Here is a 21095-nt window from a genome sequence, read left to right as displayed (position 1 = left end):
TTGAAAACTCACATGTTCTGAAATTGTATCCTCTCAGATTGTGAGACAATTGAAAAGAAGTCTTTCCAATGGGAAAAAAAGGTGAGGTAATCTGTTGTAAAAGTGTTGCCAGACTGGAAAAGTGTAGAACATGATTATAGAAAAGGGTTTTTTTTGCATAAATAAATGGTTTGGAGTCATAGTTCCAGTGTGTGTGTGGGACATGCTTATGCACAGGAGCTCTGCTTTCATACAGTGAATACTTAATGTACAATATAATGTTTATGACAGATCTTTTTAGTGCGTCTGTGGCCGTGCTGAGCACTTTGGGCCGCATTAAACTGCTGCTTTGTGCGTCTGTACTGTTACACTCAGCCTGTGGGGTCTTACAAAAGGCACAGTGTAGAGCAGGCGCTCTCCATATGACAGCTCAGACATGAACAATAAATATGAATTCTGCAGCGGCACCACTCTGAAATGATAGATTAGATTTGGTGTTTTAATCCTGAGCCTGGCTCCCCTTCCTCACCCCAGCCCTGCTGAAATACACAGGAAATAAACACACACTGCAGTCTGGCACCATGCGCAGCTCCGGCTAACACACACACACACACACACACACACACACACACACACACACACACACACACACACACAAAGGCTTTTATACCTTGTCGTTTGCCTCATCCATTCAGAATATCAAAAAAAGTAGAATTTGAATTATTCAAAATTCTATCTATCTATCTATCTATCTAATCTATCTATCTATCTATCGATTTGTTTATCTATCTATCTATCTATCTATCTATCTATCGATTTGTTTATCTATCTATCTATCTATCTATCTATCGATTTGTTTATCTATCTATCTATCTATCTATCGATTTGTCTATCTATCTATCTATCTATCTATCTATCTATCGATTTGTTTGTGTGTCTATCTATCTATCTATCTATCTATCTATCTATCTATCTATCTATCTATCTATCTGTCTATCTATCTATCTATCTATCTATCTATCTATCTAGCTATCTTTCTGTCTCTGTCTGTCTGTCTGTCTATCTATCTATCTATCGATTTGTTTGTGTGTCTATCTATCTATCTATCTAGCTATCTAGCTGTCTGTCTGTCTGTCTATCTGTCTATCTATCTATCTATCGATTTGTTTGTGTGTCTATCTATCTATCTAGCTATCTAGCTGTCTGTCTGTCTGTCTATCTGTCTATCTATCTATCTGTCTATCTATCTATCTATCTATCTATCTTTCTGTCTGTCTGTCTGTCTATCTATCTATCTATCTATCTATCTATCTATCTATCTATCTATCTATCTATCTATCTGTCTGTCTGTCTGTCTGTCTGCCTGTCTGTCTGTCTGTCTATCTATCTATCTATCTATCTGTCTATCTATCTATCTATCTGTTGATTTGTTTGTGTGTCTGTTTCTTCAGAAGATGAAGGAACCATGTTTAAAGATAAAAGGAACAGTGTTGTCTTTTGTTCCGCTCGTTCTGACATCTTCCTCCTTTCTGTGGTTTGTTTATGCCGGTTAGAGAGTGGTTACATTACAAAGTCCTCTTTGATTTGCTGTATTAAGATAGATTTTACAGATCAAGGCCCTGATATACGTGTTGTGCCATAAAGATGTGGGCCTGCACAGCCTCCATTGTAGCGGCCTGTCTCGGCCTGTCGACAGGGCCACCATTTACGCTCCGTGATTGACACCAGCTATTCAGGCCGTAAGTGGTGCCTTCACACCTCTTTGGCGGCTTTTAATTTCAGATGGCCGTCTCATTTTGGCAATCCTTTTTACTCTCTCCTTTCACGGCCACTTTAAAGTTGAAATATAAAAAAGGGGAAATAATAATACTAGGTGCCATTTTTTTTTCTTGAATTACAGGGAGCCAGGCCCAGAGTGCACGCATAAAAGGATGAAATGTTTACATATCAAAAGGCTACAGGCCAATCTTTGTCAAAATCATACGTGAAGTTAAGCAGGACAAGCCATTTACTTCAGCAATAGTCATCACAGAAGAATTCTGCCCCATATGCACTCATGCAAATTGTATATGCACTTGGCATGTACTATATGACATGACGTGGGTGTAATGCCTGCAAATGTATTGTGACAGCAGGTTGCTTTGGTACAGCTTATAGCCAGGATAGATAACCAGGAGCACTGAGAAAATGCAGTGCTTTAGCACAAAAGGTTTTGATACATACGTTCTCTTATTTTGTGCATTTGTTTTTTAAAAAGACGAACAGGGGTCAAAGAAAAAGGTCAGTTATCGGTCTGAATGAAAAAGACCCCTCATTCTTTTGCCCACTAATATACATTTTAATTCAAAGGCTTTTAATGTTACATATCATGGAAAACCAAATTGACCTCTTTTTCAAATAAAAGAGTTTGATATTGTACGTAAACCTTATTAATGTGTAAAAGCCTCCAAATATGAAGTGTATTTATTTATTTTTTATGATGTCATGAAAATCAATGTAAATATAAATCTATCTATTCAGCCTGCACATTCAGTTGATATTGACTGCTTTTAGAATGAGGGCTAAATACAGGGTAGCCAATCAGAAGAGAGGTCATTTACATATTTCAGTCTTAAAGGTACAGCACAAAATAGCCTAAATTCTGTGGGATAAAAGGAGGTTGGAAAATGATCAAGGAAAAATAAATTGTGACAGTTTTAGTACATAAATCTAAAGGAAAAAATAAAACATAAAAAAGATAAATGTAATTAAATTATGTCCTTTAATGTGAAGCCCAATGTAATCATGGGCAAATGAATAAATTAATATGAAGTGAATTACACCTCAGGTCCCACTTTAGGTGTAAATTTCAGGCATTAATTCGACCCTCCTTTTAAGGACTGATGTGTTGCCAAATGACTTTACTTTAGCCAGTTTCCAGACTAAGACTTCTTTCTTTTTATTATTTTAATTTATAGGCCTCCATAAAGACAGCCTGACTGATCTCATAATGGGATTCATCCTTTACACCCAATGCATTACTTTTCAGTTTAGCGTATCATTCCGAGTCATTTCTGCTTCATTACCGCCGCCACGCTTTTGTGTGACACTTTAATAATGTTGGAAATTTTCGCTCGCGATGGGAACATTTAGCAAAACAGCAAACAAATCCGTTCCTGAGAAGAACAAATTCACCACGATGCCCAACATCATAGGAGACCTCAATTACTGCCCGCATATGCGTGAGGTTTACGACGGAGGCGACATTGTGGCCTAAATGGAATAGCAGCACTGCTTCGCCTCCCTCGCGCAAACTTCATTTGATCAGCCGCTCTGATTTTAATAAGTCCATTTGCGGCGTTGCTGAACGGGCGATAATGGGCGTTATCTCATCGCAGCATGTCCACTCAGCCCGGTGCTTATTGGAGGTGTTTAAAGTGCATTTCCTCCCCACTGATGGAGCTAAACTGCCTCCATCTCCTCAGCGTGATCAGCCAGCGCAGCGTGTCAGACCCACTGTTTTACAAATAACACGCATTATTAAGGCACTTAAGATAAAGCCCTGCATAATGCTGAGGAATCCGGCCACACAAACACGTGCGCCCATCCATCTGCGTGGTGCTCGGTGCCCTGGGGGGGTCAATAGAAATCTGCCTCATCAGTGTTCAGCTTTACTCAGCGCCTATTAAGAGGTTTCAATCTTAAATACGTCTTTAAGTTTTCCATGAAACAAAAATGAAGTTTGTCGCAATTTTATATTAGTAGGAAATATCTGTTTTCTCTTTCATTTCCCGAACGCGAGGTTGCTAAGCGACTGCTTAGGCCTGTATAGACCCAAATAAAGTACTGAATGAAAAAAAAAATCTACAAACTTAATCAAAAAAATGACGAACAAATATAGCGCAAAAATTAAACGTACGTTTGCGCAACTGCCACACACAGCCCATCCGTCTGTTCACCTCAATTCATAAAAATAAGAATATAGCGCTTATTTATTTGTTCGAAACAGTGCAGATCAACTTAATCAAATTAAGCCTGAATACACAAAGATCTGCGGGCTTTTTCACACCACTGAGCGCTAAAACCTAAAGCGGCCCATGTCGAGCTGGTGATGCGGGAAGAAAGGAGGAAAAGAAAAGAGAGAGAGCGAGCGAGAGAGGGAGCAAGCCTTCGGAGTGACGTCAGAGAAACTTCAGCTCGGTATAAAACCCAGGAGAAACTTCATTTGGACGCCTCAGAGACAGTTCGCCCTCCTCCTCTTTCTGCGGCGCTGGAAACTTTTGCTGTTTTTCAACCGCTATGAGGAAACCCATCGACCTCTGATCGGATACTTGAACACTTTTAGGACTTTTAGGTAGGCTTCTTTATCTGAGCCCCCCACCTCTCACTCTCTGTCCTGCCTGTGATGCCCGCGGGGATGTTCAGTATCGACAGTATTCTAGCTGGCAGACCCAGCTGTAAGGACCCCGCGCTGCTCCACCGCAGCGCCCCGCTCGTCTTCTCCAACCTGGCGGACTCGCTGTACTCGGCGGCAGACTATAACGGACTCTACTCGCCCACAGGAGCTGCGGCCGCGAGCCTGCCGCCCGTCAGCGGAGCCAGGCTCGGCTACAACAGCTACTGCTACGGGCAGCTTCATGTGCAAGGACCGAGTGGCCCAACGTGCTGTGGCGCCATGCCCACCCAGTGTCCGTGCATTCCCACAGGTAAGACCACCTCCACTTTACATTGTATGCGTTTTGTATTTACTGTTATTTTGACTGTGACCTGGAACTCCGGGTTCATGTATTTAAATAAACGCTCAGCAAACGTTTGAATTGTTTCAGAGCTCAGATGAGCTAATAGAACATATAATGTAGCTGAAATATGCAGCATTTTATAAGTGGCTTTAACCTCGTTCTTAAATGCCTAGTTATGATTACGTTGTACTTCCGAAATCTGTATTTTTAAAAGTGTAATATTCTTTTCAAATCCGCTGTGAATTTATTTCAGATGCAAAAATACTACAATACCGTCAAAAACATTTGAATTATGCTTAAAAAAAATAATAATTTTCTTCTGTCGTCTTTAAGCGAGTTTGGACTCTCATTGCTCATTTCTATTTATTTGTATTTCACATGCCCTTTAATTTATCATTGATCATATGGGCTGATTTTGGACTGAAGATTGGCTCTTTCTCTCGTGCACAAAGTTTCCAACCAAAGCAAATATTGGACTTTTATAACACTTTAACAGCTGCATTATTACTCAGCATTTATATGCAAAAGAAACAAAAACGAGTCTGACTGCGCTTAATCCAAAATAGCGTATCTAAAAAATAAAAATAGCGCTATTTTTAACGTATCTAAAAAATAAAAATGAAAAATGAACTTTTTGCAAAAATAGAAAAATAAAAAATGTCAGCCTTACGTTAACGTCTAATTAATGAATGCATTACATATTAAGTAAAACCATCAACTAATAACATAAACAAAACACTGCTCATAGCACAGTGATATTGTTTTATAGTACAATAAGTCTAATATTTTTACGCTGCAAATTAAAGTTTTTGGCTGCCTTCTGTTACACTAAATAACCAACGGCTCTGATTATTAGTGCTAAGTTAGCTCAGCGCTTCTTTTACTTCATTGTAATTAATTTGCTTTGTTAAGGAGCGTTGAAATTACATGAGATTAATGCTTCAGTAATTCTATAATATTGGTCTCCACTGCGCACTCAGAACTTTGGCCATGCGGGAGTTTCTGTCTGAAGGTGCAGAGGAGAAACGGGCTTTTGATCGCAGACACTGTAAAATTTGTATCTTTCTCATTAAGGCTGTGGGTTATTTTGTGAAATAGCACATCGTTAAACCAAACTCATGTCCTGTAAATGGACTGCAGAGGTCTTTAATACATTTTTCTGAGGGATGAAGTTGGGCTGGACTGAGACATGCAGGCCTACCACCTTCACGCCGCTCTGTGCGTTTAAACCTCGCAATAAAAAGCGTTCAGATGATGTAAATACGATTATAAGGTAATTATATTGAAAGCTCATATTTTTGGTTAGAGTGATTTAAGCAGGTCCTACCTGAGCACGGGCAGCTTATTAGGCCTCGAACAGAGAATAAAGAAGCAGATGGGTAAATATTTAGCCCAATGGGTTTCATACTTTTGTCACACCAAGTGTTTAGATTGCTAAATCTAAACAAATAGACTGTTTGTGTCTGATCAAGTCCATTTGGGTTCCCCAGTGTAGTTCATACTACACTGTAATCTGTAATCTGGGTTTGGCCGCTATTGGAATTTCAATGCACGCAACTTTTTAGCGCAACCAGATTATTGACAACGCGGACAACATACAGCAGGAACTGAAGGAGTAAAAAGTAGAGCGTTTTTTATAATATAGGGCTGGTTTAGATATATAATACACTCTGCATCTGTGCTTAAAAATAATCTATAAAAGAGCAAAAAGCTAAGATGAAAAAATGAAAAATAGTGTATATAACTAGCATTTGAATCTGGTTTTAAGTGCTGAATGTAATTGTATCTAATTCGACTTGCCAACAGACAAAATGCTACAACTCAAAGTCTAAATCATTTTCACTGTTTATTCATGTCTTTAAACTATAAATGCTAAGAATCTCTGATAACACAAACACTGTAAATATTAATGGAATAAAGGTCTGGACTTTAAAGCCTTTTTTGTTGTTGTGGCCTCACTCTGACCCTCTGTGCACGCGCTGTTTTGAAGGCTACGACAGCAGCGGCTCTGTGCTGATGTCTCCAGTGCCCCATCAGATGGTGTCCTACCTGAACATGGGCTCGCTGTCGCGGACGGATCTGCACCTGCTTAGCCAGCTGCAGTGCAGGCGCAAGAGGCGCCACCGCACCATCTTCACGGACGAGCAGCTGGACGCCCTCGAGCGGCTCTTCCAGGAGACCAAGTACCCGGATGTGGGGGCACGAGAACAGTTAGCACGGAAGGTGCACCTGCGCGAGGAGAAGGTCGAGGTGAGCGGACGAAACTTTGAGTTTTAACCTGGACAGCCACACGAATAAAAGGAAATTATTATTTTTAAGCAAATTTCCAGATCAAGATTTTAAAAATGAAACACATTGTGAATATTATTTTTCAATTTGTGTGGGTCTCCTTTAAAAATGTGGAGGCAGTTAAAGATACAGAAACAGATACAGCCTGTTGTGACCTACATAAACCAATTTCTTTAAAAAAAAGTAAAAAATCGAAATTTAGATTTTAAATAAAATTTAAAAATTGCGCGCAATCATCCAATGAAATATACCACGTTATATTATTAATATTGTTTTCATTATTATCATTCTTATTCTTATTCTTATTAGACTACTATTAAAATTCAGTAATTGAGCATATTTACAAATAAACAAACTAAACGAATTTAGTCCCAGAGCAGGTCAGAACTCGTTCACACTCACTGATAAACTGGTTTATTTTCCGCTCAGGTTTGGTTCAAAAACAGACGAGCGAAATGGAGAAGGCAGAAAAGATCTTCGTCCGAGGAATCAGAAAACACCCAGAAATGGAACAAACCCACGAAAACAGCTGCAGAGAAAACCGAGGAGAGCAAAAGCGACGCGGACTCGGACAGCTGATAAAGAAACACCTCTCCAAAAAGAGAATAACACTCCTTTATCTTGCACAAACAAACAGCTCCGGTCTGGACTTGTACATGCTGTAAATGATCATGTGAACTGAACTTAACGCTCGTGTGTTGTCATGCTGTTGCACAGATGTATAGGAAAAAAAATGTTCCCTTTATCATTGATATTGTTATTTATATTAATTTAAATTTTACACAGAAAAAAAAAATCAACATACTTTGGTCTCGTCTTATGAATATTAAATATTATATCGCGTCAAAGTTATTATTATTGTTATTTTTTTAAGATAAAATGAGGAGTAGAATGGTGTCCTTGGTGAGGTGTATGTGTTTGTAAAGTGGCGACATCCAAGTGCGTGAAGGGTCGGAACTTTTATGGATTAAAACAGCAAAATCAGTTAAAATCAGAGAAAAAAAAATCTTCTCGCTGTTCAGTTAATGGGAGCTCCTGAACAAAGAGGTGACATATTAGATATTAGACCACATCTGAACGTCTCGGCTCAGCCCGAATAAGAAACAGCGAAGGCCTGAAATCCTTCCAGCCTTTTAAAAGCACAGAACTAACTGAGCTCTAGGCTGCGCAGCCAGGCTGGCACTTTGTGAAAGTGAGAAGGCTGAAGGTTTCTATGTCTTGTGTCCACGCTGAGACGTGACCTCTGTAAACAGGGTCATTAGCTCAACATATACGGGTTTACTCTTTACGGATTTGACACGATTATGATCAAAAAATTCGCACTTAGTCAAAAAACAGAGGAAGAATAGATTTAGCCACTTCATGCATGGATTTAACCACAGACTTTCCATTTCTCTCCAAATTTCCCTGATTCTGCTCCCAATTTGTCCATTTTTCGCCATTAAAATAACGAGCTGGTCACGCATTAATTAACGTAAGCTGGATCTGAACAAAGGAGGACAGTTTCAGTTTCCACATTTGGCAAGAAATTAAATCAGATAGTTCTGAGCTCTAATATTAAAGCTGGACTCAGACTGGACATTTAAAATCTCTTTTCATCGACGAACTGCATATCAGCGATTACCTGCATCTGCTCAGTAATCTATGTGATGGATAGTGGACTGTTGGGCTCGATTGCCTTTAGTGATTAGAGGCCATAATTATAATAATAATGAGTCAGAAAATAATAATAATAATAATAATAATAATAATAATAATAATAAAATATGTTAAGCTGAATCTTGGCTAAAACACGTTTCGAGCCACAGTCTCAGTGAGTCAGATGGATGAAAGACGTCACGTTATCGACCTGTTATCAACAAGTAATATAAACCTAAATATGGGGGTCTAACAGTTTGTCTTACCAGTCGAGCAGTCCCACAGCGCATGCGCGTCATCAGTAACATTTTATATATTTTTAAATATTAATTCACCTTCACTTCAAGTGTTTAAGACAGATTCAGCTTAATGATGTTATTATTTATCATCTGATAAGGTGATTTACATTATCAAAATATCCTGCGTAGAATTTTGACGGTGGTAGCATTTTTAATAAGGTCAATTAGACTATATATATATATATATATATATATATATATATATATATATATATATATATATACACACTTATAGCTACGATAGAACATTCCGCCAAGCCTTTGATGGACGCCTTTAGGTCTGTATTTTTATTTTAATTTCTGAGAAATGGGAGCCTAAAGTCCACTATCCCACGAGAAGCGCAGCTCGAGCTGCCTAATTACTCTCCTACGTTTCATTTACAGATTAAAACTGATCCTCAAAACGTGTAAAAAAAAAACAACAACACGTAGTATCGATACCTGTATGTCCAGTTAAAGGCAACGCGTCTTGTGTTATTTTTAACAGTTAAGCAGGAAACAAAATGTGTATTGTTAATTAACACCTCCTTTTAGAGAGCGAACTAGTCCATCAGTGCTGAATAACTAACCCTGTTACCTCCACTGGGATTGGGCGAGGGTCAGTACACCCTAAAATACAGTAATAAACACTTCTGACCGTCATTTAAAGCTTAGGTGAAGTTGCTGCGTTCAAACCCCTGGAGTCTCCTCTGAGTGTCCGGCACTACTGTCCCTTTGGATTTTAATGTTCCTATGGACTAAGTGGTCCATTTATAGCACTGTGCAAACTTTTCTTTTCCTTTATTTTTATCTTAACATGCCAACATCTCAACATTTCCAGCAGTAACTGTGGCAGTGATGTTCATGAGTGTGTGTATGTGTGTGTGTGTGTGTGTGAGTGTGTGTGGATAATAATAACCAATAAATGTTGTTCAGTTACACAAAAAAGATGTTGATGTTTTTCTGGTAAAAAGTTATTAAAAAAACACAGTGGTAACTGGGAGATTTAACACAGGCCTGTTTAATATACCACTATATATATATATATATATATATATATATATATATATATATATATATATATATATATATATAGTGGTATATTAAACAGTGTATATATTTATACACACACAATATGGTAATCCAAGACTTAAAGGGAAATTCCACCAACTTTCTAAAATTCCAAAATTTCTGCAAAAAATCACAGAGATGTAAACAAAGTCATCCATGGTGGTTTGATGTGAAATGGTTCTTTGTAGATAAATCTAACTTCTCTGACTTCTTCACAGTGGTGGTGATAGGAACCAGGAGTATAACACAAAAAAAGAGGTTTTATTCTCTTCTTCTATTGAAGCTGATAATGGAAAATTATGTTAAATCTGAAAAACAAGTTTGTTTTAGGGACTATTTTGCCTCAGAGCATCCTGCATGTACCCCTCTATATAATGTGGCAAAACAATGTCTAAGGCAGCACATTAATAACTAATAACTAACTTTCTGTGAGCTTTTAGAGGTGGATGTCTGGTTCCTATCACCATCACTGTAAACATTCCTGACCCGGCAAGTTGCACAGGAACAGAGCATTTCACACCAAACCACTCTGAATGAGTCTGTTAACATCTTCTTTTAGTTATATAGAACTTCTGAAATTCCCTTTCAATTCACCAATACTGAGATTTTCCCCATAATTTATCAAAGCACATTAATGCATACAAGATGCTGAATGCACTCTCTAATGTGATTAATAATCTGATTATTGCTATTAGTTCAACATCATGACCCACTTTGAGCTCCAATCAGCTGCATACTGTAATGTTAAAGCGAGAAAACTTCTGAATTTATTATACCTCTTAAACTCTTAACTCTAAGGCTCCATATGTGGGCCTACATTTTAGCTCTTCACTCTTATCACTACAGAACTCACACATTAGATTATTTCAGTTATTGAATAATTCACGAGGGATAATACCACTTATACACTCAAGCTTTAAGGACTGGTTGGCAGGCCCAGACTTCATAACCACATATCGAAAATATCAGTTTTGTAGTAGTTACTGAATAATTCATTTCAGTTACTGGAAAATATTAATAACCGAAAAAGAAAGTATAATCAAAAAGGGTTCTATACAGTAACATATAAATATTGGTATATAGAACAATTTGTTGAAAAAGTAAAAAAGAACCACATAGAATAGATTTTTTATCACAGAAAATGACAATTTCACTATGCAACTGTATGTATTTATGTATTAAAATGTTTTAAGTGATCACAGTTTAATAACTAACCACTGCCTTTTTTTAAACAGTTAAAATGTAAACAAGGTCATTCAGAGACATTTCATGTGAAATACTCTGTTCTAGAGAAACTTACCGAGCCAGAATTGTTCAGTGCAGTAGTGATAGGAACCGACGTCTGAAGAATATAATGCCTCTAAAAGCTCCCTCCCAGAAAGTTATTGCATGAAATGGTTAGGAATACACTGACCGATGTCTGAGGCATTGTTTTATGATCGTTTTGATATGGTTTTGGCCTAAAACATATATTTTTAAACACATACAGGGTGAAGGCAAGGTAATCTTCAAAGAAAACATGTGTAGGTTCACTGGTGGTTTTGGATAGTAAATAAAATGGCTATATTTGTGTTGTAGTCATGGTGACCCCTGGTTCCTATGACCACCACTGTAAAGAAATCTGAGTCTCTACAATCAACCGTTTCAGCTCAAACCACTCTGAAAGACTTTCTTTACATCTCAACAATAGAACTATGCTGAAATTGTGATAAATTGGTGGAATTTCCCTTAAAGGTTAGCCTTTGTTTCAGTGGAGGGTGTATGTGATGGGAGTGGACTCTATGTGTAAACACATATATATGTAGACCCATATTTCATCTGATTTCATCTAACTTGTGCAAACGTTTCTCAATTCTTCAGTTTTGTGTCGGTCAGAAATTCAGCTCAGACTGACAATTTGGAGCGCAGCTTTTGACGAAGCGCAGAGCAAGGATGTTTGGCCGGCTTGTAGATTTTAACTTAATGCATATTTATCTGTGTTTGTATACTTGCATGTGTTCTGGCTATTTATCACCTAAAACAAATAACCTTTTAGCAGCGTTCGGTCTATGCAGATTGCAAATGCAGACTTTGATTTGGCACATTTTGGGGGGTTTCTGCACATTCACAGAGTTATCTGATGATGTGTACCTGGCCGGCATGCATCGAGAAAATGCAGATAATAATTCCTAACTCTTCATCTATGTCTTTACTTTTCTCCACAAACAGTATCCTTTAAGAAATCAAAATGAAAAAGAAAGCAGGCTTCTAAAGTGGCTTAAAAAAAGAAAAAACAGATTAGTGGTGGGGGGGGGGCAGAGCAGGTACTTAAGGATTTGGCCATAACACAAACCATGAAACAAAACACATCGTACTAATAATCCCTTATATGTCCAGCAGTGATTTATAAAGTGCTTGTCCCCTGAGCGCCAGTGCGATATACAAAGCGCAGGGCCAGAACCATTAATCTCCTCTTTTTTTGCCGGGCTGTAATTTTCTATTTCAAAAATTTAATGCAAACTTTTTTTAAACCATTATTTCTTTGACCTTTTTATGCATAGTTCCCAGTGCTTGGAAAAACATAGGTGGAGTCCAAGAAAAATTAGGCACTGAGTTAACTCCAAGAGTAGATAAATCTTTGGTCCTTTGCTAGCATTTAAAGAAATGCCTTCTTTTTCTTTTCCATTTTTCACAAGCGTTTCTCTGTTTTACACCGCGAACCATGAGCCTTTCGGTGTTGTTCTTACATAAGTGGAACTTTTATGCATTTCGTACGGTTCTTTCTATAGCGCTGTAAAAACTGTCCAGTTTTTATCAACCTCAGCATTATGAACATGTGAATTGATTGTGCTGGTGCGTGGGGTCTGGCTAACCTTAGCCTTTGGGAGATTTGGCAGTACGAGTGACAGGCCTTGGGTGGATTCCCTCCTCTAAAGATAGAAAAGGGTGTTGGCCTTTTCTGTGGTGCATTTGGAGAAAATATACAAAATGGAAGGAGCTCTGAATGAAAGTAAGACAAATAATGCATATTTTTACAGATGTAAACTTCCTCCTATATCATTACCATATTTCAGTGGGATGACATGCGGTTTTGCTGTTTGTTTTCTTTCTGTCCCAGACTGTCTCTGAGCCAGAAGCCAAATCTCTTTAAGAACCCTTTATTACTGCAGGACTGTGTGTACATTCACTGTTAAAACCCAGAAAATAAACACTTGATTGTAAGGATTCTTTTATTGCAGTCTTAACACCTGAATGGCCTTTAGTAATTGAAGGCCTCAGTCCTCCACCCATGCATGTAATTACCTCGCCTGTCACCACACTCGCTCTAACACACCAGCCATCAACTGCCTTCAATTAGCGAGGCCAACCCGCCCACCGAAAAACCGCACCGAGTCCAGCTCACTGGCAGTGGCCCCTTATCTCTACGGTAAAGCAGGTAATCAAACTCTACGCCAACTTTCTGCCCGATTTTATATGCCTCACATCATGTCTTTGCTTTAAACTCGGGCCCTTTACAGAGGGTATAATGTTTTTGCTCTGACAATTCCTGCCAAAGCAAACAAACATGAGCAATATGAATGAGTAACTATGGAGAACGTGTATGTGTTCCTCTATGTGTGTACTGTATTCTCAGTTATAGCGCTGTGCTCTGGGGAGGCAGGATCGTTTGCCTGGAAGTCAGGAAGGCCCGGTCACCGAGCGTGGCCCAGGTTTCACTGCTGATTAGCAGTTTGGGTTAACCCCAGGGCTGCCGCTGAGAAAGGCCCAGGTTTCATGATTAGCGCTGTGGGCGAACCCCAGGCCTCCTACGCACACCACACATGCCTGCACGCACTGTTAGTCGCACACACTCTCAAACAGACATGGCCAGATACAGTTGTGTGCAAAAGTTTGTGTACAGGGCAGATAACTACCTAGGCTAAACACTGACATTTAAATTCTGGTCAAAAACATGTTTTGTTGTTTTTCTATGAGGAACTTAACCCTCTATTGCACGATGTTGCCTCAGGGCAACAAATTCATTTTCCTCACTTTGCAGTAACATTAAACATATTTAAAGACAATGATAGTGTTAACAATAAAGGGACGAGTTTGAGTAAGTCAATAAAAAGCATGTACTTGGTCGTACTGTCTCTTAGTGGGCACATTTAAACCTCTTTTTCAACATTCAGTAGCATTTTTTTTGAGAATCTGCAGAATTCTCTAATTCACTATGTTTGTTGCCTAGAAGCAACATTGTGTGACAGTGGAATGGATTTAGCCAAGTCTCACCACTTCAGGGAACACGGCTCTATATCATTTCTTCCCATTGTCGCACAATGTTGCCTCAAGGCAACATATTCCAAAAGGACCCCCAGCACATATTATTATTATAGTTCTTTAAATGTTTTTGAATTTAATAAACAGGTTCAAAAAAATAAATCAAGGACCATTTTATGCAAGAAAAGTGAACTGAATATATATTTTTTTTTCATAATGCGTACAGTAGAGGGATAATTGTGGCATTTAACTGCAGTTTATTTAGGGCACAATTTCTACATAAAGTTTAACATAATGGAAAAAATAAAGCAGTATATGACTGTTGTCAGAACAAAACCTCGTATCTGCATTTTTGTTGTTATTAAGTTTTTGACATAATTTGAAAATATCTGTTGCCCTTTTCTATTGTGTGTAAATTTCATGATGAATGGACCAAAAGAAATGTCCCAAAATGACCTGGAAAACATAGTGGTTCAACTGACTTACATTCAACCTTGTTTTTTCACTTCTCCTGTAAAGTTAGTATTTTGGAGATATGAGGTTTTGTTCTGACAGCAGTGATATATTACATAACTGTAACATGTGCCATAACTTTTGCCACATTTTATTTTTTCTCCAATACATTAAATTCAGTAAATGAACAGTAGTTGTACAGTAAAATGTGCACCAGTGTGTTCAAACTTTTGCATACAACTAAAATGACTTAAAAAATGACTTCATGTGGTAACAAGTAAATCAACTAATTTTATTCAACCTAAATAAATACTTGGAATGAATGATTCTTTCAATTGAAGTAATCTTTAGAGTTGAATAAAACTACTGCAATTGCTTGTTACCACATGAAATAATTTTTTAAGTAGATCTGATGAGCCACTTTGTACAGTGTACATTTGGTTGTTTTCGCTGTTACGGTCTTCCCAAGATTACTGGGTTGTTGTCATTGTTAGGTGATGCTGAAATTTTTATACCATTTTTTTCATACTACAGCCACCAAACTTTGCAAAATAAATGCGGTTTTATGTGGTTTTATCTCTATTTTATTTATTTATTTTTTTATTTTTACATTTTTTCCACTTTTCCTCCCCAGCTTTACTGTGGCCAGTTCCCTCTCACCAGCTAGATCTTTCCCATCACCTGATGTTTCAAGTCAGATGAAGTGTAGTCCTCACATATTCTCTTTTGACGCTCATAGAACACCATCAGTGGGTTCAACACGCTTGGAGGAGAACACTACCTGCTGATTTCCTTCATTCAGCTAACAGATGCCTGCGTTGGCTAGCATGGCACTGAGTGATGGGGGAGAGGGAGGACTATTCTACCCATCCAGAGAGGCCATTTATGTTCTGCTGGACTCCTGGCCATGTATGGCTGTGGCATCGCCAGGTATCGATCTCTCAACAATAGGGGCAATACTTGGATGGTCATATTGGAAAATAAAAAAGAGTAGTCCACTGTGGACATCTTGTAGACTGTCTTTAACTAATATTCAATTAAATATCTATGAAATGTAACTGAACCTGAAGTTATGTGTGATAGATTCTATTAAATCTAACCCTAAACCTAACCCCGACCTTAACTAAACACAAAACCTACACCTATTATTCCTATTATCATATAAGGTAGAATATTCAGAAACTGCGTATTCCATCTGCTGCTGATGATGTCATTATGTCCTCTACACTAAAGTATTCATTATCATGTATGATGATAATGATCAGCATCTGATAATGATGTCATAATGGTTTTTCTACAGTAAAGCATCATTTATAAATATGGTAAAACCTCATATTTCCAAAATGAAAACTTTACTAGAGAAAGAAAAAACCTACTTAACTTTTAATGTAAGTCAATCTAACCAGACCTATTGTCCAAGCAATTGTGGGACATTTCTTTTGGTCCATTAACCATGATATTTACACACAATGCAAAGAGCAGCAGGCATTTTCAAGTTATGTCAAAAACTGAAAAATGGAGATACAAGGTGTGAAAGCTGTGATATGGTAGATGTTATGGTAGAATGTTCAGGAACATATATTATGGTACACGTTATGGTAGAATGTCCAGGAACATATATTATGGTAGATGTTATGGTAGAATGTCCAGGAACATATATTATGGTAGATGTTATGGTAGAATGTTCAGGAACATATATTATGGTACACGTTATGGTAGAATGTCCAGGAACATATATTATGGTAGATGTTATGGTAGAATGTCCAGGAACATATATTATGGTAGATGTTATGGTAGAACGTTCAGGAACATATATTATGGTAGATGTTGTGGTCACATTCAAATTTTCTAAATGTTTTCTGTTCACAGTGAAATGCTGAGATGATAGGAAAAGGTTCCACTATGCGGGCTGTTGTGGCCAGGGTCTTTTCTGAATATTTGGTGGCCCTAAGTGATCTCACTTGAGACCCCCCATTGACTCTAGACATATTATTTTGTGCCAGAATAAAAATAATATTTCGGTTAGAAAATAAGTTTTGTAAATGCTAAAGAAAATAAAACCATAAGTAACTACACGTTGAATGAATTAAACCTACTAAATTATGTACATGTAAATAAAAAAATAAATACCAGGTTCTCAAAGGGCCCCTGGTGGTTCCAGGGCCCTAAGCATCTGCTTGTACCACATATAGCAAGACACGGCCCCACTTGTGGTACCAGCAAAGATGGTTCAGCTAAGAGACAAAGCTGAGTCAGTAAAGGTACTGAACACTCAGTGCTTTGTCTTGTGTGCAGGAATGGCATATGTGTAGTGCACACAACTGTATGAGCCAAACACAGCACTGACAGTGACATTTTTAGTTTTTAACATCATGTGACCATCAGGGGCCAATCACATAATGTCTGAGGTCAGAGCTTTTGGAAATCTTGTAGCATTTTCAGAAAGAGTGGTCCAAATGCCGTGAATGGAACGTTAATATATATATATATATATATATATATATATATATATACTTAACTGTGTCCATATTTGTGTGGTCAAGATGACAGCCTCAGTTACGCATTACAGTTAATCACTTCACCATCTCACGCTGCCTGTGCTGGTTATTGTTGTTGTCAAAACTGAAAACAGACCTCCTGCAGGTTCTGCTCCTCCAGGAGAACGAGAAGCAGCAGGATCCGGGCGTCTGACTGTGAGGTCGTGGGAAGCTGAGAGCATGCCGCTAACCTGTGCAGAACTTTTGGCCTCCAGTTTAGCGCGGCCCCTGGAGACCAGACAGGACAACGGAGGGCGTGAAAAAGTGCTGAACAGGCAGCCGACAGCTATGCAGCCACACACATATAGTTGAGTGTGAAGCCCACAACATTGTCCAGAGACACCACCGCTACACAGACTTCAATTCGACCTCACGGAGGCCCACACGGGTATTTGTGACACTCTGTAATGTAAAACCAATTTTCTTTTTGCTTCTCCGAGAGCGCCTGAGTAACCTGTGGTTTGTTGCGCGTAAGGCCCAGCGGGGAAGCGGGCGTTTGTGACCCCGAAGCTCAGAATAAATAAAGCAGCGCGTAGATTAATGATCGAATGATTCAAACACTCTGCTCCTCCTCCAAAGAGGAAATCGCACACATTTTTACAGCATCAATCAGAAGCATCTGGCTGTATCAACACCAGAGGTTGTTGATGTTATGAATGATAAATCACGCCTAACCTGACTGTAAACTGAATAATTACTGAGGGTTATAATGATTATTGCTGAAAGCTTTATATGTTTTTTTCTTTTAATTGCTTCTTCTTTTTTTAAAGGCTTTTTGACAGACATAAGACATACTGCTGCACTTTGACAGTCTGACTAGACAAAGTGTATCATATTGAACCTGCAGAGAGCAAATTATTAAAGACATTAGTTCCCAGAAACTATGAAATGTTGTTCTTTCTGGGCAGCAAATTATACAGTACGTATCGTTTTACATCTGAAAGAGTTGCTGGTTTTAGATGAAGACTTGGGGATATAATAAAACATAAGAATATGTGTCTTAGTGTGCAAGGGGCATATAATTTTCTATCTTTAGCTTTCAGGGCTTCAATCAATTCGAACATGCATCAGGAACAGTTGGTTTAGCCGAGAAACCCGAGAGCGAGGTGGAGCAAGAGACCAAACAAAGATTCAGAGCGAGACATTTCCATGATAAATGCCATAGCCCATCAATTAATCAGTGAGACACATTTACAATATGGTGACAAATGGACTGTTCTGTGAACGTTTAGCTGTGGGATGACCAGAGCAAAATTCTGTTTTGGCAAATTCTTACAGGAATTTTAACCCCCTAACAGGCCAGGGATCGTCGACAGGCCCAACGTTTTATAACACAATTCTATAACCTAAGAAAACGTCCACCAGTTTGCATTGAAGTCCCTGTAGTTATTGAATAATAAGCCTTAAGATGTAATAAGATGGGATTTTAAGGAGTTAAAATGTGCTACAGCACAGATGCTGCACTGAACGCTTGGCAGCGTTTTAGCCAAACAAGGGAACCCTGGACAATGTAAGTGTAAAGTTTAAGGATAAATAAACAAAAGTCCTTTGCATTTCAGGAATGAAACAAACAATAAGATCAACAACAACAGCCCTGGGAGCTGGAGATCAGTGAGCCAGTGTTTGCATCCATGCTGCCCTCTTGTGGTGGACATTTGTAGCTACATTAGACTGCCATCATCAATATTCCCCCTCATGCTGTGCCATTTTTCTTGATTACCCGATGAAAAGCATCAAGAGGCACTTGCGCAGTACAGCAGCTTCTTATAAGAAACTAAACTGTTCTTAAAATGCAAACCGTGGAGGTAAGCAGTGCAGCATGAATGAGCAATTTGAAATAGAGGTTAAATGCACCACAGAATAGATGCAAATTACAATTGGCTATTTTACTGCACCATGAAACTAAACACCAGAACGTTGAGTCGGTGTGTCCGCTATGAGTGCCTTATTTTCCTCAATTAATTCCCAGTCAGATGATATCCAACGTGCTCCGTGCAGAAACAGCCCCGAGGTTAAACACGCAATCAAAGCTGCCTCGCTGGGAGAAGAGTACAGACCTCACTCTGGCAGCATTAGCCAGGATCCCCTCAGTCATAACAAATCTTCCCCGTGGCTGCTGATGGACAGCTGGTTTACAGCCCATGTCAGGCATTAACAGATTTGATCCGTATTGGAAGAGGAAGGCAGGGAGCTGAAGGGGAGCTGAGAGGGGGGAACAGCGGGGGGGTGCAGGGGGGCTCCAACATGATTCATGGCTCAAGGAGGGGTTTCTGCTCTCACATCGACTGATTTAGGGGCTCTCTGTGTGTGTAGGTATGTGTGCGTGAGAAAAAGAGAGAAAGAAAAAGGAGAGGGAGAGAGAGAGAGAGAGGACAAAGAGAAAGACAGAAAAAAGAAAGAAACAGAAAAAGAGAAAGAGAGAGAGAGGTAGCAAATGAGAAGGAAGGAAAGAGAGAAATGGAGAGAGAGACACAGAGATAAAGTGAAAGAGAGGTAAAGAGAGAGGGAGAGAGAAAAGAAAGAAAAAAAAATTGACAAGCTGGAGGAAAAAAAAAACATAAAATCTAGCCTGTGTAAAAATTATGGCACACTTTATATTTTATGTTTTAGTTTTTTCATGTTAAATTCAGAAAATATATAGAAATTATGCACTTAGGTTTGCATTAAAATGCCATGGTTATGTTTATTCCTTGTAGAAGACGTATCAAATTGTATAACAAATGAGAAAAAAAAATAAAATGGTCTGTGCAAAAGTTATGGCGCACTTTATATTTTATGTTTTAGTTTTTTCATGTTAAATTCAGAAAATATCTAAAAATTGTGCACTAAAATTTGCATAAAAATGCCATAGGTATGTTTATTCCTTGTAGAATACGTATTATATTGTATAACAAATGGGAAAAAATATAAAACGCCCTGTGCAAAAGTTATGGCACATTCAGTGTATTTTTTTCAATATGATAAACAAAGCAACAAAAAAAAAGCAAAAAAAAAGCAGGAATGTGTGTTTGTTGTCTGTAAAGAATTGTTAACTTATTTTCACTTTGAAAATCAACAAAACATCATTTTAGGAGGGGTGCTTAAACTTTTGCATGTGCTTGTATGCTTTGGCAGTACTCTGAGAGAAGGAGCAACAATGATGAGAACAATTTAATGTGTTTAAATGTGTATCTTTGTGTGTGTGTGTGTGTGTGTGTGTGTGTGTGTGTGTACAGTTTTACTCTGCTCTGAACTTTATACACACACATATCGTGTCCAGTCCAGTAGCTGCAGAAGGTAAACAGTTGTTAAAGAAGCTGTGTGATGTTTTACGAACTATGAAATTCACTTAAAAGCTGAGTGAAAAGAGCAGCTCCACTATAAATACCGCCGTGAATAAGTGTCTGTGTTATGGACTGAGCTGAGTTAGAGGGCGAAGACACGACTCTAAGGATGAAAAGGCGCAACTCAGGGGAAACGGATCCTCCGCAATCTCCAAAACTCTTCTGATTACAGCCCCTCTGTGTTGACCCTGCGAAGGCCGCGATGCTGGCAGTCCCGCAAACTAATCTGCCGTTGCTAAGTGAGTAATTGAAAGTGAGAGCTTATGTATTTTTGTAATGAGCTGACAGCATATTTCCACTCCCTGCCCAAAAGGTTAGCCTAATCAACATGGTCACGCTGTTTCTCTCAGAGTGACAGCCCCCGCGCCAGCAGCATGACAAAACGGCCCGCGCAGATGTCGGCCATGAGAGGCCTGTCTGTTCCTGCCTCAACGTCAGCCCCAAACATTCCCCCAAACAGAAATTTATGGTTTGTCTTAAAGGAATAGTTTGGGGAAAAAATCAAACTTTATACAATTTTCCCTCTTAGCACGAATGTAGTTGATCAGCCGAGACATGTTTGGTGTCTGA

General features: G+C 38.6%; 1 protein-coding gene across 1 annotated transcript; it reads left to right on the top strand.

Moving 5' to 3' along the window:
- The first annotated feature begins 4203 nt into the window (after positions 1 to 4203).
- Positions 4204 to 7756, top strand: gsc (goosecoid). The gene is made up of 3 exons (XM_036593831.1): positions 4204 to 4664; positions 6688 to 6947; positions 7416 to 7756. The coding sequence occupies exons 1-3, from the start codon at positions 4364 to 4366 to the stop codon at positions 7563 to 7565; spliced, it is 711 nt and encodes a 236-aa protein (XP_036449724.1). The 5' UTR covers positions 4204 to 4363; the 3' UTR covers positions 7566 to 7756.
- Positions 7757 to 21095: the final 13339 nt, after the last annotated feature.

This window comes from Colossoma macropomum, unplaced genomic scaffold, assembly GCF_904425465.1.
Source record: "Colossoma macropomum unplaced genomic scaffold, Colossoma_macropomum, whole genome shotgun sequence".
In the NCBI taxonomy this organism is placed as follows: domain Eukaryota; kingdom Metazoa; phylum Chordata; class Actinopteri; order Characiformes; family Serrasalmidae; genus Colossoma; species Colossoma macropomum.
The sequence above is the reverse complement of the archived record's forward strand: the minus strand, read 5'-3'. Positions and strand labels throughout refer to the sequence as shown.